The sequence below is a fragment of the Micromesistius poutassou genome, assembly GCF_964030765.1.
Source record: "Micromesistius poutassou genome assembly, chromosome: 5".
NCBI lineage: Eukaryota > Metazoa > Chordata > Actinopteri > Gadiformes > Gadidae > Micromesistius > Micromesistius poutassou.
Window position 1 is genome coordinate 920,255 of NC_140275.1, and position 19,331 is coordinate 939,585.

A 19,331-nucleotide genomic window follows, 5' to 3' on the forward strand; every position below is an offset into this window, starting at 1 on the left:
AGTAATAATTCATTTAGGTATGGTGGAGAATTAAGATGTAGAAAAATGCTCATAGACCTTGATACCTGACTTTATTGTAACCTTTGGACATGTTTACCATATGGAAAAAGATTCGAGTTTGGTTGTTAAATTGTAACCAACCTAAAAATAAATGTAAGCAATGAAACCACGTTTCAAATCCTTTAAATAACTTGGAATTCAGAAAACGTGGGGGGTTTTCGTGGGCGAATCTGGCAACCCGGAGCCCTCGGTGACGCGCATTGTCAACAGCCGCTGCCCCACAGAGGAGTCTCATGTGCGGCTAACGTCGGGCTAACGCCTCCCCTCCTCAGTGCGGTCCATGAATCCTGGAGGCTGTTTTTAAGAAAACCACCCCGGCCAAAAGTGACAGTGAAAAGCCCTTAACCACCCGCCGTAAGACATCCATTCATTGGTTTCTGACCCGTCGGTGTCATTAGTGATCTGGAGGATGCTAACTAGTCTGTCAGTGGGCTAACGCTGGTATCATCTGTCAGAGGGACATGCATGCTGTCTAAATAAAACCCGTCATTCTTACCTTTTAAAATGTCATTTATTTCATGTTTCTATGTGCTACAGAGGCTTATATATTAAGGTGTTGGTAGAGGTTATAAATTCTTAGCCCTCTAAGACATTTATTCTAGAATAACATAGGTTTTTATAGGCGTTTTTAGCAGGCGTTTTAGGAGTAAATAGGTTAAAGAACCTCTCTATACAAGTAGTACAGTACAGCCGATGTCACCCGACGGTGAAATACGAGGGGATAGAAGTTTTGCATGATAAACAGTCGGATAACTGTCATGCCAACAGTCAGAGACAGTGGATCCACTGGTTTTGACAGCACCGTGGCGGTCCCTTATAGCAGTGTTCGTGTCGTCTAGTATTACTTAAGTGCATGTTGAACCCTATCACCCCACTGCCTCAGCACTGATGCAGCTTAATCCCTGTCCCCCTCTGATCATCCCAGGTCCAACAACCAGTACCACCACCAGTACAACAACCAGTACCACCACCCAAGCCCCCAGCTTAGCCCGAAGAACAACCCCTCAATAACGACCTGACCTATGGACCGCAGAGCCTCTGCTCTGTCCACCCAACGCCGCCATGGGACACATGATGAATGACAAGCTGGTCTTCCTGGGCCTGCTGTACTTCGTTCAGGGCATACCCTACGGGCTCCAGTCCTCTCTGCTCCCCGTCTACCTGCGGGGGGCCGGCCACTCCCTCACCCGCATCGGCTTCACCAAGGTCCTCTACTTCCCCTGGGTGCTGAAGGTGCTCTGGGCGCCGCTCATCGACCGCCTGGGCTCCAAGCGGCGCTGGCTGGTGGGCACGGTCTCGGGGCTGGCGCTGACCTGCGTCTCCAGCGCCCTGCTGGCGCCGGAGGCCCACATCTGGGGGGTGGCGGGCACGCTGCTGGTCATGAACGCGCTGGCGTCGGTGCAGGACATCGCGGTGGACGGGGCGGCGGTGGGGCTGCTGAAGAGCCGCGGCGAGCTGGGCCTGGGGAACACGGCGCAGGTGGTGGGCTACAAGGCCGGCTCGGTGTTCGCGGGCGGCGGGCTGCTGGCCGTGATCGACGTGGCCGGCTGGAGCTGGATGTTCCTGCTGCTGACGTTCGTGTACGCGGGCGTGGCCCTGTTCGTGTGGGGCGCGCCCGTGCTGGACGAGGACTCGCTGAGGAGCCAGCAGCAGGCCGACGGGGCCCGGAGGGCGGGCGGCCAGGGGGCGGACATCGTGAGGCCCTGGAGGGTGTGGAGGAAGATGCTGGCGGTGCCTGGCACCCCCTGGACGGTGCTGTACGTGCTCACCTATAAACTAGGTGAGTCTGTTCCGGAACCAAACACGCGTTAAATATGAGTGCATATGAAAATGATGCAGTGTTTCAAGTGTAAATGAGTGAATTGTGAATGTTAAATCAAGCATAACATTTGAACATTGGTGATGTTACGTAATCATGCTTTGGGCTCAAATTACAATGATAAATTTTTTATTTAAACATAAGAAGGACATGGGACACGGAAGAAATGCTTACTCTACTGTTTTGTAGAGAAAGCATAGCAGTTCCACTTCTCACCGCTAGATGTCTCTGTTGGCTCATCCATTAAGAGTGGCGGGCGCAACTCAGTCCATCGATCGGCCAGCTCCAGCGACGCAGCAACTTGAATTGCCCTCAAATAAACAACATTAAAAAACACGCACAGCTCACCTTAAAAAAACCCTCTGTAGTATCCCTCGTTCGTTTACTCAAATCAAGCTTTCACTTTTTTCGTATAGTTTATCTGAAAAAAAAGGATTGGTTCGGATGTCGCACGTCTTTTCGTGTTACTCGACAGCACGCGTAAAGGTAGACAGCGAGTACACTTGAGGGGGCGATTGATGAAGAAAGGGATGCAGTTGATATGGCCAGAGTTTGGTATTTGTTAGCAGAAGGGGATTAGGATTAGAGCGTCTTTGTGTTCGTGTGGCATTCAGAAACCGACATGGAAGATGCAACATTGCAGTTGTTTTTTTGCGTGTATGGGCCTTTGGTGGTGGTGGGTGGGAACGCATGTCGTCCCTTCTCATTTGCATAGTCCCTACGTGTGTTTAAGCATAATGCTCTGTGTCTTTGTGTTGTTGTTGTGTAAAAAAAAAAGTGTAAATGTGTGCTGTGGATTGGATGTGTGGGCTAGAGAGAGAGAGAGAGAGAGCGAGAGAGAGAGAGAGAGAGAGTTGAGAGTGACTCAGTAATCGGATGAGCCTCTACAGACAGCGCTACTAGATGAAACATCAAGAATGGCTGAACCCCTAATCTGTCTAGGGAGCCCCCCCCCCCAACAGACACACACACACACACACACACACACACACACACACACACACACACACACACACTCAAAAGATCACAAACAGCTTATGGTCATAATTACAGCCATAATCACTCACTGTGATTTTATGGTCTCATTGTTGGCATGTTTCATTAACAACATCAGCAACTTTAGCGTGGTGTTAATATTGCACTTAATGAAAGTCGCTTAAGAAAGAGCCATGTCTTTGATTATGTCTTGTGTAAATGCCCGTGTGAAATTTGTATGAGAAACAGTATTGTTTTTAAGGGAACGTGGTTGTTAAAATGTGTGCGTTTGTACATCCGAAAGAAACACACACGCACGCACGCGCACGCACGCACGCACGCACGCACGCACACACACCTCCATTCAGTCCTCATGAAGACTCCTTTGAGTTTGTCCAAACCAACAGCCAATTAGAGTCGGACTTGATTCCGAACTTTGACCCCTGTTCAATTTGCGAACCGTGGACATGATGTGCCGAGCGTCGGGGCGGATGCCCACGGATGGATGGAGAAAGAGAAACGGTAATGAGTGGCTTAAGGAGAATCGGTAAAAGATACAGACCAAGGGGAGACAGGCCCCCGAACAACACGACGGAACACACAGAACGCCTTAACGTGAACATAAAACATCTTTTCACATCTCGTCGTCGTACGAGGTACAACGGTTTTCCTTGGCTTAGTTTGTGGCTCTTTAAACTCCGTGGGTGCCGTGACGATGTGACCGACTGACGGAAAAACCGTTCCGAAAAAAACCTGATGAGCGCCGACTCAGTCGCACACAATGAAGGGCTTAAGCACTGAGTGTCACGGGGTGTCACTCGACGGAAAGTGTGCATTACGGGGAGAGAGAGAGAGAGAGAGAGAGAGAAAGCAAGAGAGAGGGAGAGAGAGAGGAACGCTCCTGATGGTAGCTTCTCATGGGGGATTGAGCAGATGGAGGGAGGGACTACAGTCTGGCGGCGAGCGCAGAAGGTGAGGGCCGTTGTGTTGTGGTCGCGCCCCGCCCCTCTCTAAGCGGTCCCCGTGTGGAGGTTGTGACGTCCCGGTGAGACGGGAGCACAGCCACACGCCGGCCCTGACCGCGGCCCTGCAGGACGGTCTGCAGGACAGGACGGGGGGGGGGGGGTCGTCTGCGAGGCACGTGAGAGGACCGGGTGCCGGACGCCCGCCGCTGCGCTGGGCAGGGGGGAGGGGTCAGGGGCATGATGGGAAATGAGAAGGGGGCGGGGAGGGGAGGGGGGGAGGAAAAGCTAGGGGGAGGGGGGGGAGGGGGGGCGGGCGGGGAGTGATTTTCCAGAGGGAAAGAGGAGGACTCCAGATAGAGGCTAAAGGGGGAGGATGAATTAATGAAGAAGCACCACATGGCACCCGGAGAGAAGGAGCAAGATGGCAGCTCCAAATATAAAAGAAACATCAGAAAGGTCCATGCTGAGTAAAGCTGGACAAATGGAAGGAACATGTAAAAAACGCTAAAGCGCCGAGACATATAAAGAGTATATGGGCAAATATAGTGGTTTGAGTTGCCTCTTTCTATTCTTTATACTGTGTCTAGACCCTCCAACCCGCCTGCAGACTCTATCACGCATAGTCTCCATGTGTCTTCTTGTCTCTGTCTGCTTATAGAGGGGACATTTCCCGTGGTGGTGTGATGCTACAGGGCCCACTCGGAGGTCCTGTGTGTGTGTGTGTGTGTGTGTGTGTGTGTGTGTGTGTGTGTGTGTGTGTGTGTGTGTGTGTGTGTGTGTGTGTGTGTGTGTGTGTGTGTGTGTGTGTGTGTGTCAATAGGCCACTATCAGTAGAACATTAATGCTAATCGAGTGTGTGTGTGTGTGGACAGAGCTCTGTTGACACTACTCTCACCAGGGTGTTTGAAGAGAGGTTTTATGACTGTGGATGTGGTCCTGTTTAGATGTACCCTATACACACACACACACACACACACACACAGCTTTCTACCGCCGGAGGATGCATGGTCGGCTGTGTGTACAAGCCAACACACACACACACCTCTTATTATTCTTCTTGTGCGAGCCTTAAAGTGCCAGTGAACCCACCGCCTCAGCTGGAACACAAACACAATGAGATAAAAAAAAAAAAACAGTGTTTTGGGTTGAAGGTTTTAGGAAAGACGGTGGCGTGTTATCACCATGGTTACGACTCACTCCTACTCCACGTGATACTCTCTTAGTACGGCCGTCGGCGTGTGAGTGAGGTTGGAAATGAAATGCGCCACACGGGTGTCAGGGTAGCATAACCCTCACTCACTCGCTCTGACCCGGGCGTCAAATAAATCGCTGCTCGGACAGAGCTTCACTATCCACACACACACACACACACACACACACACACACACCTACGCTGTGTGTGTGTGTGTGTGTGTGTGTGTGTGTGTGTGTGTGTGTGTGTATACTATATGTGTCTGCGGGAGCCTCACCCTCCCTCGGACCCGGACGTTAATGAACCTGTGCCCAGACAGAGCTCCACACGTCCACACACACACACACACACACACACCACACACACACACACACACACACACACACACACACACACACACACACACACACACACACACACACACACACACACACAGCGACGGCCCCCCCCCCCATTGGTCGTGACGTCTGAGCGGCGACTCGGAGAAGCCACTCAGACGTCACGACCAGAGTGCGACGGGCCGCGGCGCGGTGTTTACGGGAGATGGGCGGAAACACGGGATTACACCGCTTTTATTTATGAATTGGGGACTTATTTCAGTTACAGTCATTTAAAATGTAAACTCGTAGTGTATACTTAGATCTCTGTGTCGACGATAACATCAGACCGGTGACTACACGTTTGAACAAGAACGTGACGTTGTTGGGTCCAGCGGCTGTCTGTGGGCGGGCGTACTGCGGCCGTCCTCCGCGCTGATCACTCCGACTCACGCTGATCACTCCGACTCACACTGATCACTCCGACTCACGCTGATCACTCCGACTCACGCTGATCACTCCGACTCACGCTGACCGGCGGCTCTATTGTCTGAGCCGTTCCGTGGTGACCACGGTTTGATCCCACTGCCCTCGTCCACCTCTGACCCCCGCCACCCTGCTGAGCCTTTGCTCTCACCCCCCACCGACCCCCACGACCCCCCCCCCCCCACCACCACCCCCACCCCCCCTCCCCACCCATCCCTCTGCAGGTTTATCCTCTAAAGGTTCGAGCCAAAGACTACACTGTTTCTCTTTTTGCTGAATACAATTCGATTCGTTATTTACATTATTATTTCCTCTCTATCTCTCTGTCTGTCTCTCTCTGTCTCTCTCTCTCTCTCTCTCTCTCTCTCTCTCTCTCTCTCTGTCTCTCTCTCTCTCTGTCTGTCTCTCTCTCTGTCTGTCTCTCTCTGTCTCTCTCTCTCTCTCTCTCTCTCTCTATCTGTCTCTCTCGCTCTCTCTCTGTCTGTCTCTCTCTCTCTCTCTCTCTCTGTCTGTCTCTCTCTCTGTCTGTCTCTCTCTGTCTCTCTCTCTCTCTCTCTCTCCTCCCCTCTGTGTTTCTCTCTCTCTCTCCCTCTGTGTGTCTCTCTCTCTCTCTCTCTCCCTCTGTGTTGCTCTCTCTCTCTCTCTGTCTCTCTCTCTCTCTCTCTCTCTCTCTCTCTCTCCTCCCCTCTGTGTTTCTCTCTCTCTCTCCCTCTGTGTCTCTCTCTCTCTCTCTCCCTCTGTGTTGCTCTCTCTCTCTCTCTGTCTCTCTCTCTCTCTCTCTCTCCCTCTGTGTCGCTCTCTCTCTCTCTCTCTCTCTCTCTCTCTCTCTCTCTCTCTCTCTCCCTCTGTGTCTCGTACAACACCTCGCTGATCTTCTAGCTCGCCCGCCCGCCTCTGTCATTTTCCCCTTCACTAACTTCCTAACAATGTCTCTGTTCATCTGCCCTGACCCCTCCCACCGCACCCATCCTACTCTCCCCCGCTCTCCCCCTCCTCCCCCTCCCTCCCCCTCCTCTCCCTCTCTCTCTCCATCCCCGGCTGCGCTGGGTGCTCTCCCCTGCTCTCCCCCTCCCTCCCCCTCCTCCCCCTCCTCTCCCTCCCTCTCTCCACCTCCGGCTGCGCTGGGCACTCTCCTCCGCTCTCCCCCTCCTCCCCCTCCCCCTCTCCCTCTCTCTCTCCATCCCTGACTGCACTGGGTGCTCTCCCCCGCTCTCCCCCTCCCTCCCCCTCCTCCTCTCCCTCTCTCTCTCCATCCCTGACTGCACTGGGTGCTCTCCCCCTCCCTCCCCCTCCTCTCCCCCTCCTCCCCCTCCTCTCCCTCCCTCTCCATCCCGACTGGCCGCTCTCTCTGGTGCGTCTGACCTCTGCTCTCTACGTGTATCCCTCGTCTGTCCGTTCCATTTGCTCTCTCTCTGCCTTTTGTGTCGTGTCTGTTCAAACGAACCTCGTCCGTGTTAAGAGCCTGTCCTTCTCCCATTGTTGCCCCCCCCCTTCCTCTCTCTTTATTCCTTTTCCTTATTGACTCCCACCCCCTACTTTAACCGGTGTTCATGTTGAATAAAATCCTTGCTTACAGCGTGGCTTTGAGAATCGGTATAAACAGGGAACATGGTGATTGTTGTGTCAGGCTACATACATGTACACTGTGCAACCAGTGAGTTCTTGGTTTGCTTGTGCTTTCCGATATCTAACAAACCATCTGCAGGATTTTGTCATATGGGTGCCTTGCGATACATCGGAAAACATCGTGGGAATTGTTATTCGTGATAATCCTCCATTTTGTGATGAGAGACGAGTTGTTTTTCCACTTCTCACATGAGAAACGCTGTGGCTGTTTCAAAGCCAGCAATGTCAGCCCATAATGACAATTGATTTCGCGATTGATTACTAAATAATGACCAAAACACCATTACTACCCATAACCTTCCCATTCTCCCCAGATGGTCATTGTTATGTGACGTTAACCCTCTGATTCCCAGTCGTCCCACTTTGAGCGTGTGTTAGTCTGCTGTCTGCTGGTGCTGCCGGCAGAATTGCCACCGCACGCACAACACAACACACTCTCACGTATTCAACGTTCCAAGGTAACTTTTGAGTTAATACACTCACGTTGCAATTAAATATAGAACGGGCACATTCTGCTGATTGTAAAATACAACACAGCCCTTTTCTGGTTGATGACAATTTCTACTTATTAAATCCTTAGGGTTAAATATTCTTTTTCACCAAATCAACCTTTTCCACGTTTGTTTTGCTGACAATATGTTCCGTCAAAGGGGAAGAGCTCACTAGATGAAGAGAACCTCTGATGAACGCACGCACAACCACCGCTCACGCCAGAACCCCCCACCGCATGTCTGCCGGGGTCGATGTACCTTCATCGGAACAAGTGACACTTTTCTATTTTCCCAGCCGCACTCACTATCACTCAAAGCCGTTCAGCTCACACTTTGAGGCTGTCTCTCTCTCTGTCTCTCTCTCTCTCTGTCTCTCTCTCTCTCTTCCCCCTCATCTCAATCTCTGTTTAATCTCTATTCCCTTTTTGCTTTCTTTTCCTTTCTCTATTTTTGTTTGTCTCCTCGCTGACGGAGCGAGCCGCGAGAGTGAGTGAGCGAGCGGAGCGGCAAGGTTGTGTGTCGCCTGTGTTGTGTCTGCTTTGACGGCGGTGTCGGAACACAGCTGTCACTCAGGCGGCTCCGCCAGGCCCCTGTGTGCGTTCTGAAGTCAGCCTCCATTAATATAATAATGCCGCGCAGAATATTTTACTGTATTGTTCAGCGGAAAAATTACCGACACCACACGAGAGAGAGAGAGAGAGAGCCGCGCCGGGTGACAGAAACAGTGTTATTTTTTTGACTGAGAGGTCTTTGCGAGGCGCGTTTAATCTCTGGATTTATTAATTTATTTAGTTTGGTGTTTTCCTTGTCGCAGTTTTAAGTGGGAGGGCCCCCTTCTCGTCAGGAATAAATTACCCAGACTCTCCAGGAAAAACAAAGGACTGAGGTGTGTTGCCCCCTGCCGTGCCTCTCCTTTAACTCAACTACAAGCGGGGACATCTGAGGAGGATGAGCGTACCTTCTGGTCCTGCTGACGGTGGAGGGGCCCGGGGGGGGGGGGAGAAGTCGTTTGAGGAGTTTAACTGCGAGGGGAGTCAGACTAGGTCTGCTGCGTGATGTCTCTTCAGACTCAGTGACCGTTTGCACTCTCCGTTTTCAACTAGTGTCTGGACCTCCATGCCTATCTTGCACCGTTATTACCAATTTTTACCTCAAGGTTCAGTTGAACTGCTGTTCAATACAGACTTGTCAGGCCACCAACGAATAATTGCAAGTATTGATATATAGTTAAGTATCCCCATATAACATAAAATACACTGGCTCTCGGTCTTTGTCTGTGTCTGTGTCTGTGTGGCTGTCGGACATGGCTCGTGGATGTAATGTTATGTAATGTTTCTATTGGGTGCGCGGTTGAGCCGCAGTGCCTCTGTGAGGCGAGTGCCTTTATCCAACACCGGTGAGGGCCACACTTACACTATGGCTCCGTTCCTTCTTTCACTCTTTCATACCTTCCTCACTAGCTTCCTTCCCTCTGTGGCGCCTCATCACCTCAACCCTGAGTGCTCCCCTCGTCCTCTTCGGGTCCTCTGACTGTCTGTGTGTCTGTGTGTGTGTGTCTGCGTGCGTGCGTGTGTGTGTGTCTGGCACTAAATTAACTCACTTATTGTTTGTTTTACGTGCCGGCACTTAAAAACAGTACTTAGCATCGTGTAGCGTCTTATCCTAGCTATCTTTGTTGTATACGAGGAATGGGTTAACCTAGTGATGGTTAGTGCTTGGCACTTGGTTCTATGAACATCCTCACTGTACAGAGAGAGATATATTGTTGTTTCTCTTTCTTCTGACAAATCTACTTACTGTAAGTCGCTTTGGATAAAAGCGTCTGCTAAATGCCCTGTGTGTGTGTGTGTGCGTGTGCGTGTGCGTGTGCGTGCGCATGTGTGCGTGTGCGTGTGTGTGTGTGCGTGTGTGTGTGTGCGTGTGCGTGTGTGTGTCCCGCCCAGGCGAGCAGGGCGCCGTCACCATGTTCCCCCTGTTCCTGCTGGACCACCACATGACGGCGAGGGAGCTGGGCTTCTGGAACGGCGTCATCGCCATGGCCTTCTCCATCTGCGGCTCGTCCATGGGCGGCGTGCTGCTCGCTCAGTGCAGGTGACTCACCCCCCCCCCCCCCCCCCGCCTCTCCCCATCGATAGATGGACTGACTGGATATGGCCTGAGAGGCGCTGCTCAGTGGGTCGTATGCGTCAATGCCGCCGCCAACCCGCCGCGGGGGTGACCACCACCAACCCCGAATGAATGAATGAATGAATGAATGAATGAATGAACGTCGACGGGGCAGAGGTCCTTTCACACCCCACGTCGCTCTCAATCGCCTCGTTTTAAGGCGATCTTCAAGCGGGTTGGTTTCTGGTGTTTGTGGTAATGATAGTAAAACTAAAATAAATTAAAAACCATCAACACATGTCTGACGTGTGTCAGAAACCAACCCGCTTGAAGATTGCCTTAAAAGAAGGCGATTGAGAGTGAAAGGACGTCTCTCCCAGCGACCTTCATTCATTCAGGGGGGCGGTTTCCCCCGCGGCAAGATGGCGGCATTGATGACGCATGCTTAGAAGCCCAATGCAATATCTAGTCAGTATATATATATCTGTGCCGTCTCCCCTCCCCTCGTCCATCGTTAATGGCGTTGTAGCGATGCTTTTACCCTTTGAGGCCGGAGATGGATTCAAATGGACCAAACCGCCCTGCGTCCTTTGTGTCAAAACAAGGTCAGCTGGTCGCTATTGTCTGAGCAAATATGGCGCCTGGAAGTATCCCCGCCCATCAAGTCAAACCTCAGGGCCGTCCGAGAAGACCCTCAAACCGCGATGCTATATATATTATATATATATATTAAGGGCGGACTTAGTGAAGAGCGCACGTCATACAGTATCTTTTTAATCAAGAGTTCACGTCAGCATAAACGTGTCTAATGCTATCAGAGTCTGGCTGCCCCTGCCACCGTCAGCAGCCCCCCCCCTGCCCCTGCCTGGGGAACTTCTCATTATGGAGAGCTCACCCAAACCTAGACAAACCATATTGCTACTCTTTAAGATGCTCAGGCTTTCCACTTAGCGGGCAAAGGAGGACTAGGTAGGAATGATGTGAGAGACGGACAGGGTGTATAATGCATGTCATTTTGTCAACAACTTAAACAGTTGTGTGTAATTTTGTGTCATTTTGACTTACCATTACCAGAGATTTCTTAATTAAGCCTACCTTACCATTGCCATTGATGGAAAAGCACTGTTGGTAATTGTAATCGCCCCTCGTGAAAAATTGGCTGACAATAGCCTTTGCTAAAAGTATATTTAAATCCACTAAAAACCTGTGTTTGACTGCCTTTCAATGGCTAACATGTCTCTGGCTGGCTCTGATCAGCTAATTAAAGTATACCAGCAAATAATTCAATGGCGCAGAACCAGACATGGAATTGAACATTCGTTAAGAGCAGGGAACAATTAATAAACAATACATGGGTCCCGGCCATTATCCTATTATGTCATCTCCCTCACCTCGGGCAGAGTGCATAAGGTATACACACAAAACATGTCCATGAAGTCACCTGTGGGAAGTGTGTCAGTTCCCACGCTGCATATTCTCTTACACAGCGCTATCCATCATCCATTATGGCTGAGAGACGTCCTTCACACAAGGGGGATATCAGTCAGGCTGCTTTGAGGAGTTATCCTTTTAAATGGTCCACAACAAGTGCTACATAGTCCAGCTTAATCGACTGATGAAGACGATGTAGGTTAAAACACATGTGGTGGCTGTTTATGTTCAAGTAGAAAGTGAAGCAGGATCAGAGTGATGTTTGCGTCAGTGCATTCAATAATGAACTTAGTGGCAAGGTTTTAATCGTGTGTGTGTCTGTGTGTGTGTGTGTTTGTAAATGTTGTGTTTAATGTTGTGTTTAATGTTGTGCGAGTTCTGCTTTTCGGCCTATCGCACACAGGGCGCGTTTGGTATTTCCCCAAATATTATGTCAAGCACTTGGACAGATTTGTCCCTCACTGACGAATGGAGACGATTTGTAGATTTACTGAGGCGGGGTTATGAAGGGCTGCTGAGAGGATGGAAGAGGGAGCGGGCGAGTGAGAGGCAGACAGAGTGGACGGAGAGAGAGAGAAAGGCAGAGTTAGGTGTTCTGTGGGAAACTGAACTGTATGCTTCTAGTGTCCTCACACACACACGCACACACACACGCACACACACACGCACACACGCAGACCCAGAGCCGTGGTTCCTCCAGTGGACTGAGTGGCCACTGAGCCACTCAGTCTCCACCCGGCGCCTTTACACCACAGCGCTATCAGCAACCTGAGAACACACGTATTATCTTATCCGGACCTGGCTCTGTGAGGTGGTAGTGAGGCAGGTTCACCCTCACACACACACACGCACACTGACATGCACACACACATACACTGGCATGCACACACACACACACACACACTCACACACACACTGACATGCACACACACACACTGGCATGCGCACACACACACACACACACACACACACACACACACTGGCATGCACACACTCACAGTAGCATACACACACACACACACACACACACACACACACACACTCACACACACTGGCATGCACGCACACACACACACACACACACACACACACACACACACACACACACACACACACACACATTCACACACACACACACACACACACACACACACACACACACACACACACACACACACACACACACACACACACACACTGACATGCACACCCCGGAATCTCCTGAGAGAGTGTGAAATGAATGGCTGTCATTGAGAACAAAAGTAAAGCAGCCAGAGAGACGAGAATGTCTTTAGCATGTGAATGCTGCAGGGTGGATTTTCTCCGTCCAGATCGGGCTCCTGGGGGCCGCCACGGCAGGCGGAGCGGAGACCGGCCCCGCAGAGCAGCAGGAAGCCGCTGGGGAAGTGTAGTTGTCATAATGTAAAACAGGACGTAATTGGTGGATAATGACATGTAGAGTAATGCGTAATGCATACCGCGCGCACTTCTGGTGCTTCTGAAATGCACTCAGAACAACAACGGCAACGGCCCTGACGCATGCTGGCAAACACACACACACACACACACACACACACACACACACACACACACACACACACACACACACACACGTACCCACTCTCAAATATTCAAACCTTATGATTGGCAGGCTTCCTTTTAAGAGTGATTGACACTCTGTAAATCCCTAATGTCACGTGTGTGCTTGTATATATATGTGTGTGTGTGTGTGTGTGTGTGTGTGTGTGTGTGTGTGTGTGTGTGTGTGTGTGTGTGTGTGTGTGTGTGTGTGTGTGTGTGTGTGTGTGCGAGCGTGTGTTAACCACTGATTACTTATCTTCATCATGCTGTGGATCTCCTTAGCTTATTGATTACCATGAGCTGAGCACACAGGGGAGTGATTCTCAACCACTTACTGAGAATCAATTAGTGTCTGGGGACTTGTTTACTCTTCTGTGTGTGTGTGTGTGTGTGTGTGTGTGTGAGTGTGAGAGAGAGTGTGGTTGCATCTATGTGTGTGCAAGCTGCCTGCGTGTGTGTCCGTGTGTGTGTCTGTGTGTGTGCCAGTGAGTGAGTGCTCGTGCATGTGTGTGTGTGTGTGTGTACATGCGTGCTTTTCTTCCCACATGCATATGCAAACAGTGGGCCCCTATAAATTAATGAACATATTTGCTATTATGGCTGCCTGCATTGTGGTTTGTGACACGACGTCTAAGGGCACGCTCACACAGGCAAAGTGTCCCTGTACCGTACTCTAGTACGATTGTCTCCCCCTGTCCCCTCTCTGTCTCCCCCCTGTCCCCTCTGTGTCTCCCCCCTGTCCCCTCTCTGTGTCTCCCCCCTGTCCCCTCTGTGACTCCCCCCTGTCCCCTCTCTGTCTCCCCCCTGTCCCCTCTCTGTCTCCCCCCTGTCCCCTCTCTGTCTCCCCCCTGTCCCCTCTGTGTCTCCCCCCTGTCTCCCCTCTCTGTCTCCCCCCTGTCCCCTCTGTGTCTCCCCCCTGTCCCCTCTCTGTCTCCCCCCTGTCCCCTCTCTGTCTCCCCCCTGTCTCCGCTCTGTGTCTCCCCCCTGTCTCCCCTCTGTGTCTCCCCCCTGTCCCCTCTCTGTCTCCCCCCTGTCCCCTCTCTGTCTCCCCCCTGTCTCCGCTCTGTGTCTCCCCCCTGTCTCCCCTCTGTGTCTCCCCCCTGTCCCCTCTCTGTGACTCCCCCCTCTGTCTCCCCCCTGTCCCCTCTGTGTCTCCCCCCTGTCTCCCCTCTGTGTCTCCCCCCAGCATCGGGGCCCTGATGCGGCGCGTGTTTGTGATGCGGACCGTCAGCATGGTCTTCCAGAGCTCCCTGCTCACCGTGCTGGACCCCTCCCCGCTCATGAAAGGTGAGAGATGACACACACACACACACACACACACACACACACACACAGAACCATGCAGGGCGACAGCCAGCGGGTCAGGAGCAGTCAGGGTTTAGTTTTCTCGCTCAGGGACACCTCCACACTCAGCTAGGAGGAGCCGGGGATCCAACCAGCAACCTTCCGGTTACCAGCCGACCCCGCTGTACCTCCTGAAGCCAAGCCGACCCAAACGGCCCCAACTGACACCAGCAGGGGCCAGCGGGCCCTTCACAGCGGAGGATGTCCGCAGTGTTGCGATGGCGAACGTTACCAGTCAGTGATGGCCAAGCTCGGGGGACATCCCTTGCGCCGGGCGTCTGTGTGTCTTGTCGGGGTAGTGTGTGTGTGTGTGTGTGTGTGTGTGTGGACCTCGAGGGAGCCGTCAGGAGGCCGTCAGAGGAGGAGACGGCTGCTGTGGGAAACGTTAGAAGAGCGCGCGGCGGATGGACCTCTTTTAGCGCCGCTCTCCGGAGAGCCGCTCTGTTGTCTCTGTGAGGCGCAGGCGTCAGAACCACATCCTTGTCGCTCATCTCTCATCCGGCGCCGTCTTGCCTGTCAAGACGCCTTTTGGTGTCGGCTCGCCACCATTTTTTCCTTCTTTCATTTTCCTTCCCCGACTCCGCAGCGCGTATGCGCAGACAAAACATGTTTTTTTTTTTTTTTTTTACAATATATCTTTATATATATATATATATTTGGGTATATATACATCCGAAAATCATGTTTCAAATGGTTTCAATATTACATGACAGCACAACGCTCCCTCGCCTCGTCTGAGCGTGCTCCGTCTGAGCGTGTCCCGCGTCGGTGGCGGTGGCGGCGGCGGCGGCGGCGGCGGCGGCGCGAGGCACAACCAAAGTCTCACTGACGTCGGGCGGGACGGCTCGGGCGGCGGGGGTGAATAATTCAGCGGCAGCGCAGGCAGGGAGGGCCTGATCGACTGTGTGGTTTCCTCTTGTGTTCCCCTCAGAGAACAGGCTGGGGAGGGCTTTATTTTTTATTTTTTTATTTTTTTTAGAAAGGCAATCGGAGCCACTCCGATTGCAGCTTAGCATCGCGGCTCTCTTTTGTCTGCTGAATGGAATCTCCAAACAGACTACAGTAAGCAGCAGCGAGCCGAGAGGAGTCAGCCCACCACACACTCTCCTCCCCGACTGTTTAAGGCTGCTTCCCCCCCCCACCCCCCCCCCCCCCCCCCCCCGTCTATAAGATGTGCCGCATGAATATGTATAAGTATCGATGTACTGTAGGCCCGACTGTCAGGATCAGAACCGGGGTGCGTGTGCGTGTGTGTGTGCGTGTGCGTGTGTGTGTGTGTGTCTCCTCTTTGACGCGGGCCGTCTCTCCCCCTCACCTCCAGGCATGGCCGTCCTGAGCATGAGTGTTCAGCATTTCCTGGGCGGGCTGATCACCACCCTCACCTTCACCACCATGATGCACTGCACCCAGCGGGCCGACGAGAGCGTGCAGGTGGGTTCCTCCCCCAACCGCCCGGGGCCCCTCACAGCGCCCGCCCGGGGCCACAGCCTCCGCATCACTTCATACACAGATTGAAGTTCACATTGAGTTGCTTTAACGGACCGGAGGAGATGGTAGCCTCCGTTACAACGAACAAACAAACGGATGAACTGATCGACGTCTATAATGTGTAGAAGGTCGTCCCCTCTTACTTTGTCAATACGTTTTTGCTTCTCGTTTGTGTTGCATACTGATGCAAATGTTTTCTCATACTGGCCTTTCATCACCACTTCATTCTCCTCTCTATACTCTGTAGTCTCTCTCTCTCTCTCTCTCTCTCTCTCTCTCTCTCTCTCTCTGTCTCTGGGGAGTGGAGGTGGTCATGGGGGGTGGAGGTGGCCATGGGGGGTGGAGACGGTGGTGGTGTTGTGACGATTCATCTGGCTGTCATGGTGTCTCCCCGTCACCCTCTGCCAATGCCTACACCCCCCCACACACACACCCTCTCACCTGCCCCCCCCCCCACACACCATCTCACCTGTCCCAACAGCAATCACAATTTATATTCATTGCCCCCCCCACCCCCCCACCCCACCCTCCTCCCCCACACCCTCAACTGCCCACCACTTTTTTTTTTCTCTCTCTCCCTTTGTAGCTTTCCTCCACTTCTATTCCACAAACCAGTCCCTGTGCGACACACACACACACACACACACAGCACACACAGCACACAGCGCACACACACCACACAGCACACACACTTGGTTTCCTCATCTGCCGTTGTGCGGTGGTCTAACTGGGCCGGGTCAGGCAGGGGGTCAGTGAGCGTCTCTCTCCCAGCCGGTTCCCTCCGAGGCAAATTAGGATCCGTCGGCGGCCGTGTCGTCGAGGTGACAATATTTACACACGCGGGGAGAAAACACTCGCTGCCCTCCACGCCGAATCCTCGCCGGCGAGTTGGACGCAGCTGAAGAAAAGAAAGCAGAGAAACCACAGCCTAGTGTTAATTTGAGAGCTTCTCGTGACACAGATACGGTGGACTGTGTGTTGTCATGTGTCCCCACACCACTGCCCTTACTGACTTATAGCTGTATGTACGCATGTGCGTGTGCGTGTGTGTGCGTGTGTGTGTGTGTGTGTGTGTGTGTGTGTGCGTGTGCGTGTGTGTGTGTGTGTGTGCGTGTGTGTGTGTTTTACTGAAGGTAGGGCTATCCGGTGACTGTAAGGGGATAGTGTGAGTGCTTGTTAAGGATCCCCAGTAGAGAGTAACAGAATCTTTTCAACAAGTTCCTCTGAATAAAGGCACTCCACTTAGCTGTGGTCACGCAGGGCTGTGAGTGCTCTCCCAGTACAGTCCGGCCAAACTACTTTTATTTTGAAAGTTCCTCTATAAATGTTACACAAACATATGAGATTTCTTTGCAAAAAACCCAACTATATTATCAGTTATGCTCCGCCTTTGTCTCCCCCCTGAACTATACTTAACATTTGTTGGAATCCAAATTTATGATATTTATTATTTAAATAAAGTACAATTTATATGATCCTTTTAATGATAATGAAGAAATCTAATTGGGCCGTTTTGCTGCATGCTTTTGGGAGAACTATCACAGGTGTCGGCTCAGGCCTTCTGTTTGGCTGCAGGGAGCAACAGAATGCTGTACTGCTCATGGGCAGAGGGAGGAGGCTGAGGGCAGGTCATTTCCCTCTCTCTCTCCCTCTCTCTCTCTCTCCCTTTCTCTCTCTTGCTCGCTCTCTCTCTAGCTCTCTCTCTCTCTCTCTCTCTCCCTTTCTCTCTCTCTAGCGCTCTCTCTCTCTCTCTCCCTCCTCGGGGCCTTCAGGCTTGGATCGCCCCCCTCGTCTCGAGTTGGACCCGCTCCTCTGTATACAGACAGCCCACTCTTGCCTTCTCTCGGTTTCTGCTCACTCCTCTCACTCCTCTTCTCTCGTCCTCTTCGTTCACTCCTTCCCATCCGCTCTGCTGTGGGTTAAGAGGGTTAATGAGTGGATGGATGTGTTTGTTGAGGGTCGAGGGGGCACTCTTCACACTCACGTTCAACACTTCTTACATCATGTTTCCCTCTCCACCCCCCGACGGTAACCCTGCTCTCTGTAGCCGTGTCCCTCGTACATTCATCTCCCTGTCTCGTTCGTCTCCACTCCTCCTCACTCTCCTTCAAGTTATATTCTTTGCTCATTCCCAATTTCCTAAAAAAATCGTTGACGCAGTCTACTGGCTACGGTGTTTACCGACCGCACGCAATCCCCAATGCCTGGAGCCTAACCCGCTCTCATCCTCCATCAAAAAGCCGTGCCAATTTTCGCACTGCTTGTTCGCTTCGTTTGATTGCGCAAACGTAAGAATACTCGCGTAAGTATTTTGAAGCATATTGGAGGAGGGTTTCTCCCTCACAACTTTTGGCCCTGATATTATGTATCATACTATATTATATTATGTAGATATTATAGAGCTCCGGGAGTCCGCAAACGGCAACAATCACTTTCTTCTCCATGATGTTCCATCGGTACTTCAGGGAGTGACCGCTGATTGGCTGTCACGACAAAGCATCACGCTAAATTCGCGGAAAAGTTTAAATATTCCAACTTGGCGTGGGACCTACGCCCTGTGCTCCTTAATGCGGAGGCCTTTGACACGTGTCGGTGACAGATGCCCTTCTCCCCCCCCACCCACCAGGCCACCCACTACAGCTTCCTGGCCACGCTGGAGGTCCTGGGCAAGCTGCTGTTCAGCGCGCTGGCGGGGTGGATGGTGGACTGGCTGGGCTACCAGGTGGCCTTCCTCTTCTTCCTCACGCTGTCGGCGGGCACGGCGCTGCACGTGTGGACGGCCACCATCACCGGAGCGCTCCGAGAACAGCCCCTCAAACAGCCGCAGTGAGGCCCCCGGCGGAGGTGAGGAGAGGAGGAGGAGGAGGAGGGGGGCGGGAGTGACGTGGCGTGGAGGGACGGCAGCGGGGGCCGCCGGGCGACCGTCGACCGTCGCGGGACAAGCCTGGCTTCATGGATGTGTGTCCGGACTCGTACCCACAACGGGTCAGAATGTAGCGCGCTCACATGCGCGCGTGCTGCAGTAGACGCTGTACCGGGGTGTAACTTGGGTACGAGGGGGAGGTAAAAAAAATAAATAATAAAAAGCGAAGGTATTTTGTGAGAATAGACCTCTGAAGGATAAGTCCCGCCTCCGAGGCTCCCGGTTCCCTCGGTCAAACGTCTATGGGGGAATAACACGGGGTTTATGAATGATCGTACATAACAAACTCTGTAGGCGGCGGAGAAGTAAAAGCTGCGTCACGTTTTGAACTACACACATTTCCCATCTAGTTTCGACTGGGTTTTTGGATTGTCGGTGCCGCTAAAGTATAGCATTTATAATCGTTTACTACTTTAACGGCACCGACAATCCAAAAACACGTGTGTGTAGTTCAAAACGTGACGCAGCTTTTACTTCTTCGCCACCTACAGAGTTTTCTTATGTACGATAATTCATAATCCTCGGAG

At 52.1% G+C, this 19,331-nt stretch overlaps 1 protein-coding gene across 1 annotated transcript; it reads left to right on the forward strand.

Moving 5' to 3' along the window:
- Positions 1 to 278: 278 nt before the first annotated feature.
- On the forward strand, positions 279 to 19,089 carry slc33a2 (solute carrier family 33 member 2). Its single transcript, XM_084468378.1, has 6 exons — positions 279 to 414; positions 986 to 1,840; positions 9,875 to 10,022; positions 14,236 to 14,336; positions 15,715 to 15,824; positions 18,508 to 19,089. The coding sequence occupies exons 2-6, from the start codon at positions 1,123 to 1,125 to the stop codon at positions 18,709 to 18,711; spliced, it is 1,281 nt and encodes a 426-aa protein (XP_084324504.1). The 5' UTR covers positions 279 to 414; positions 986 to 1,122; the 3' UTR covers positions 18,712 to 19,089.
- Positions 19,090 to 19,331: the final 242 nt, after the last annotated feature.

What these genes read in the sequence shown, in the direction of transcription:
- slc33a2 (XM_084468378.1), top strand. Translation starts at nt 1,123, where the DNA reads ATGGGACACATGATGAATGACAAGCTGGTCTTCCTGGGCCTGCTGTAC. An exon ending in CGTGCTCACCTATAAACTAG is followed by an intron (nt 1,841 to 9,874) that starts GTGAGTCTGTTC and finishes TGTCCCGCCCAG; the next exon opens with GCGAGCAGGGCGCCGTCACC. An exon ending in GGGCCGACGAGAGCGTGCAG is followed by an intron (nt 15,825 to 18,507) that starts GTGGGTTCCTCC and finishes CCCACCCACCAG; the next exon opens with GCCACCCACTACAGCTTCCT.